This window comes from Stenella coeruleoalba, assembly GCF_951394435.1.
Source record: "Stenella coeruleoalba genome assembly, chromosome: 7".
NCBI lineage: Eukaryota > Metazoa > Chordata > Mammalia > Artiodactyla > Delphinidae > Stenella > Stenella coeruleoalba.
In genome coordinates this window covers 16,509,059-16,515,058 of record NC_137153.1, presented here as the reverse complement: position 1 = coordinate 16,515,058, position 6,000 = coordinate 16,509,059, and the positions used below count along the sequence as shown (strand labels likewise).

The following is a 6,000-nucleotide window of genomic DNA, read 5'->3' as shown; positions in this document are numbered from 1 at the left end:
AGGGCATAAGGCAGTTGAAGGTTTTGTTTGTTTGTTTGTTTGTGTTTGTTTTGTTTTGTTCTTTCAATCAGCACCAATCCCGTAAATGACCTACACTTGGTGTAAAGGTATAAAACTTTGTTTTTCTTTTGGAGTGGAGACAACTCCTTCTTCTCCACCGTATGAACCATAGTGTGGGATTTTTTTTTCAATACTGTTACTTATGTGTAAAAAACAAAAGAAAGGTTTTCTTTTTGTTTTTACTTACAAAACATAGAGAATATCTTTGTATACATACAGCGACTGGAAAGAAAGCTTATCTGAAGGGGTTGTGACTTATTTTCTTTTTGTTTTTTGTAGCATTGGTGGTGGTGGTGGTAGTGGTGGTGGTAGTTCTGTGTATTGAAGGAAGGGAGGAGTTATATTTCTTGCAAGCGGCGTTTACCGCAAACCAAACTTAAGGTCCCCTTCTCAACTTGGGTCAAGATGCTCTTAGAGTGAAGACTCATACTGTAGCAACTCGTAAAGGAGCGGTCCATCTCGATACCGAATGCCTACCGCGGCGGGGGTGACATACTGCAGAATGTTAATAGTCCTTCTCAATCTCCTGTCTACAAAATGAGCATCCCAAGCTGGGTATCTCTTTCTTGGCATGTCAATCTTAATGAGGGGCCCTTCTGGGAGGTAAGGACGCCCCAACGGGGTAGCGGGCCCCATGGGTCTCACTTGGAAAACGGGCAAGCAAGTGTCAGCCGTGAGATCCTCCTGTTGTTCCGTTACGGCTCTGGTAGGCGTGACCTGGGTCCCCCGGTACCCAGGGGTCTGAGGCGCCATGGGCTCAACATCGGGGGGCAAAGGGATGCCCCAGAGCAGCTCGGCACAACAGGAGCTGGCCAAGATCTTAACTCGCGGCCCCGTGGGATGCAGCACACCATAGTATAAGAGCATCAGTGCAATCCCAGCCACAAAGCTAATAAAGACACAACACAGTGCTGGCACCGCAAAGGAGTCAGTGGTCTCCGGGTCTCTGTAAAAATACCAAAGGAACGTCAAGGCAGCATTCTCGGTCAAGACTATCGTATAATATGCAAACATTCGATATCGAGTCCGCCCTTCCTTGACGTTAAACCAGCAGAAAATGTACACGATCCCTACCACCATGTTGAAGAGGATCTCCTCCCACTTGGACATGCAGAAGTCTGTTCCGCCATGGATAATCCAGAAGGCCATGGCACACCAGTGAACCACCACGAAGATCCCGAAGTAGAGCTGGAAGATGGAAGCAAAGAGGGCAAAAGAGAGAACTCTGGATGAGATGGTGAAGAGGCGCCAGAAGAGGTGGATGAGGGCCCCTCTGTAGCTCATACTCTTCTTGTCGTCCCTGGAGTCCCGCAGCAGCTTGTGATAGGAGGCTAGCACCCAAGCCAGGGACATCAGGGAAGTCACAGAGGAGACACCTGCCGGAAAGACACAAACCCACACAGTCAAAACCGTGGACCTCAACCGCCGGGCACAGCAGGGCTGCCAGCCGAGGAGACGCCCACACACACCACGATCTAAAGGAGGAGGGAGAAAGAAACACAAAATCAGGACCCGAACTTGGAGGCCATGGCTGCCCCCTAAGCTGACAGCTTGTGAAATCTAGCTTCAGTGTCAACGACCCGGTCCAGAACTTCTGGAGACCCGCGGCTCAAGAGTGAAGCTGAGGTTGGCGTGCCCTGCCAAGGGGCTGGAGAGCCAGGACCGCTGTGCTGGCTCATCACCTCTGCTGTGGGAGGGACCCCATGTGTTCTATTGTAAGAGATCATAAGCTCACGGTGGGGTCGGCGTCCTTGTCACTACCAGGCTGTGCTCTCAGAGCAGCCAGCAGACGGGATCACCGATTGTGAAGACCGAGAGCTTGCTAACGCCCCAAGTTGCACAACTGTTCTACTTTGAGAAGGCTTTGGAGTCACCCTTCCCCTTCTCGCCAGCTCGCTCAAGGCCAAGGAGCCCTTAAGGGGATCTTCTTCTATCTGGCATTTCCCCATCCACTCCCTAAGGCCACCCTGATCAAGGACCCGGGGATAGCCTGTGTTCCTCTGACTGCTTTCGCATTCACTCTTGTCTCTCGTGGTCTCCCCACGTTCCTTGTTGCCTTCTCCAATCAGCCACTGCTCAAGGTTCCCCGAGGCCTTGACTGGTGAGGCCCTGTCCTTCTCTGCTTCTGTCCTGCAATGAGCAGTGTAACTTGGGCTTTGGGGATGCCTTTCCCCTCCCTAGCCCGGTGAGCTCTCCAAGGCCTCTGCACGTCATTACCTACATGTCTCCTCAACGAGCAAGTGAATGTGTCTGATCCCAACGGACGGTAGAGCAATTTTATTTATGACGCTGCCTATGTGATATTTGTAACTCAATCAATCTAAACACAATAAACAGTGGCTGGAGTCTCTCCAAATCCACCCATGAGCAGGCAATCATGAAGTCAGGCATCGTCATACCATCTCCTCTGGAGCAAGACCCCCTTGCCCCTCTGCTCCTTCAAGCACTATCTCCACTCAGTCCGTCTAGTGCCTCTTTTGTTTTTCTTCTCTCCCCAGATTTCAGAATTAAATGCAGCTAAATTCAGCTGGAGCCCTGAATACTACCCCATGGGCCACCATCTCCTAATCAAAGTCCCCACCTTCACCCCAGAGCACGATTCCCCTACAGCGTTCTTCCAGGCTGACATCAAAGTGACCTGGTCGTTTTCTCTCCTAAGGCCAAAGGTCAGACCCAGGAGCCTCGTTCATCAAGAGACCCATGAAGCTGGCCCAGAGCTCCAGCCTTCTGTTGGTCTTTCCCCGGCCCCTCCTCACCTCTCCACTTGACCCTCAGTGAAGGATCAAAGTCCTCTGTCGCTCCCTCCCCCCCGCCCCATGCATTTGTCCTTCCCCACCCAGCCCACGCGGCACCTCCCTTCCGACATTTCAGGGAGACGCACCGGTCTGCAGCTTGCAGAACATTAGAGTCTGATGCCAAAAACCAGTGTGCTGGCAGAGCACAGAAAAAGCCTGGAAGGTTAACTGTGACAATGAGTATGTGTTGCTTTTGCAAGAATCACAGCCAATGTGGAAAATAAACAGGGAAGAAACAATCCCAATTTCTCCATAGAAGCCAATCTTGAAAACACCTGGTGATTTTCCTCTCACTTTTCTGGAAAGTTCTGAACACAATACTTAGGTGTGTGCTGCTTTGCCCTTTGTACACACAGGGCATTTCCACCAGCCTCTGCTGAAGCCATGCGGTCTCTTGCGACCATGTCACAGTGGCTATGCTGACCTTTCAGAGCCCCCTGTGTTCGTGTTCTTTTGAGGCTGGGGCAGGGAGGGGAATGGGTTCCCTTGGGAGTCACGTGATTTAGGCTGTAGGTTTCTGGACGGCAGGGAACGTGCAGTCATCTTGATCGTCTGGGCCAGGCTTATTGCCAACACTGGAGCATCCTCGGAAAGCTTCTTTGCGGCATTACCCCTCTCCTGGTGAACCCATTTCTTGATGCTAAAAGTGATACATCTCAGAGGTGCTACCGACCCTCAGTGATCAGGGGGATCTCTACAGCAGCTGGATGGAAAGAAGGCTTGATTTTTCTGTTTCTTCTAATCAAGCAAAAGGTACTACTTCCCCTGTTTGCAGAAAAGCACAAGCTCGTGAAGTAAGAAGTTAGCTTTCGCCGAAGCGTGGTCTAATCCAGTCTAACTCTGAGTGTGCTCTTGAACAAACTTGGGGTGCAGAAGCAGGACAGCCCCTCTGCTGTCACCGTCCTGATTTCATTGTTCGGTGTGCTGTGATGGTAGCCCCATCCACGCCCAAAATGAGCAAAGAGGAATTCAAACGTCCACTGACCACACTGGTGAAGCGAAATTCAATCCTTCATCGTCAATCTATCTTCTGGGTCACCTACGCCACTTCCAGATCCATGCCTGTGGTTTCAGGGTACTGCAGAAATCACTCCCCTCTAAGCCGACGCACACACTGCCTCGGACCACGGTCAGCGCTTCTGGAAGTTCTCTCTAGGATGTGGTATGAATGTTCCGCAAACGTCGTAAGACATCACTGCTAAATTACAAGGGGGGCTCGGGAGACAGTCACGTGGAGGACCGAGAGCTGACACTTGGCCGGGGGCCTGTGGGCTGGCTGATGTCCAGCCCCCGTCTTACCTCTCTGCCTCATCTGCTCCCGACATGGTGAAGTTGTAGATCGCCAAACGTTATATCCTCTGGAGCTTCACAGACCACCCACTTCAAACCCACACATCCAACAGGAAACAGAGGCCACCCCAGAGAAACTACACACCATGATTCACTGAGCATGTATCTTATTTAGAAGAACCCTGTGATGTAGGTACTTGTTATGGGCAATGTCCCCACCTCTCCCACCCCCAAATTCTTATGTTGAAGCCCTAACCCCCAGGACCTTACTATGTGACCGCATTTGGAGATAGGGCCTTTAAAGAGGCAATTAAGGTAACATGAGATCATTAGGGTGGCCCTAATCCACCCTAATCACTATTGTCCTTATGAGAAGAGATCATTTGGGCCCACAGAGATGCCTGGGATGTGCTCACAGAGGAAAGACCACGTGAGGACACAGCAAGAAGACGGCCGTTTGCAAGTCAAGGAGAGAAGCCTCAGGAGAAATCAACCCTGCCGACACGTGATCTTGGACTTCCAGCCTCCAGAGCTGTGAGACAATAAATTTCTGTTGTTTTAGCCACCTAGTCTGTGATATTGGATACAGTGTTCCAATTCCATTTTTTTGATGAACAAGATATTTTTCAAAAATCATACTTCTATCAAGAAGTAGAATTGGAATTGAAACTCAGACTCCACGGCCTTGAAAGTAGCCACTGTACTAAATGGACCCTCCAGATTTGGTCTCAGAAGGGACTGGGCCCTCTGGGTGTAAAGGATTTGAATCTTTTGCCAAGAGTGGATGGGAGGTGTAGTACCTACAGGTATCTGAGAGAGGGCCCTGAGTATGGAGCTAAAAACCAAATCTGAATTCTCTTCCACTTTCCTCAGGAAAGTAACGTTCAAGCCACAAAGAAAGAGATGACTCCAGCAGAATTAACTGAGATCACTTTCCCTCTGTTAAGTGATTAATCTTCAAAGGCCTGCAGCGTATATTATTACAGAGGGAGGAAGTGCAGGGTTTTCCTCCTGCAGTGGCTCACTTGGAGATTTCTGTCTGGCCCGAGGTCAACCCAAAAGTCAATGCATTATCCTGACCAAGACCCCAGGACCACAGCAAGTGGCTGTGGAAGCAGCCTCGTGGCCCCCAGTGAAATTCCCAGACAGGCCTGGGCACATTTATGATTCCTCTCACTTACAGCTCCATCATTTTCTGCGTTGCAAAGATCAGACTGGAAATTGTAAAACACTCCACGTTCGGCTGTGACGAGTTCTGGGCAGTGACCTTCACGGCTTGCTCTCTTTTCCTGCCGCAGACCAGGAAGGGGGGATTGCAGCTGGCCCACTGGGTGAACCAAGTTCAGCCCCACCATCTGGGAGGTCACTAAGCCAGAGCCTCATGGGGGCCACCCCCTGAGAAAGGCTTGGGACAGGGGCCTTGGGGCTCTGATCACCAGACCCAGGGGCTAAGGTTTCCGGAAACAGGATGTCCACACCTTATGACCAACAGAGCAAGAGCATGAGGGGCTGCAGCCTGCAGTTGGAGGCCCTTGACCAAGGAGGGCCAGTCCTCTGGGAAGTCACCGTCACCACCAATTTGGTGGTGTCCCTGCAATACCCAAGGGTCACTGCCAGTTGAACTGTTGCCAGTTGGGGAGCAAAGCAAAAAATGAGTGTGGATGTCCCACCACGTGAGAAGCAGACAGAGTGACAGGGTGTCTGGGGGAAGATCGGGACCCTAAAATCAGAGAGGGGTGGGGAGCAGATGAAGTGGAGGAACCAGGAGGAAAGGTGTGATGCCGTGGAAGGGACCAGGGCGGCAGGAGGGCCGTCATCAGGGTGAGGTAGGGAGGCTGCAGTCTGGCAAGAAGAA

The 6,000-nt window shown here is 51.1% G+C and overlaps 1 protein-coding gene across 1 annotated transcript in view; it reads right to left on the bottom strand.

The window, feature by feature from the left end:
* Positions 1–471: 471 nt before the first annotated feature.
* Positions 472–6,000, bottom strand: part of XKR6 (XK related 6) — a gene marked incomplete at its 3' end in the record, with an annotated part of 270,553 nt that continues 265,024 nt past the window's right edge. Inside the window, exon 3 of the mRNA XM_079926345.1 lies at positions 472–1,436. Coding sequence (XP_079782471.1) covers positions 472–1,436 — 965 coding nt within the window. The remainder of the gene's footprint in view (positions 1,437–6,000) is intronic.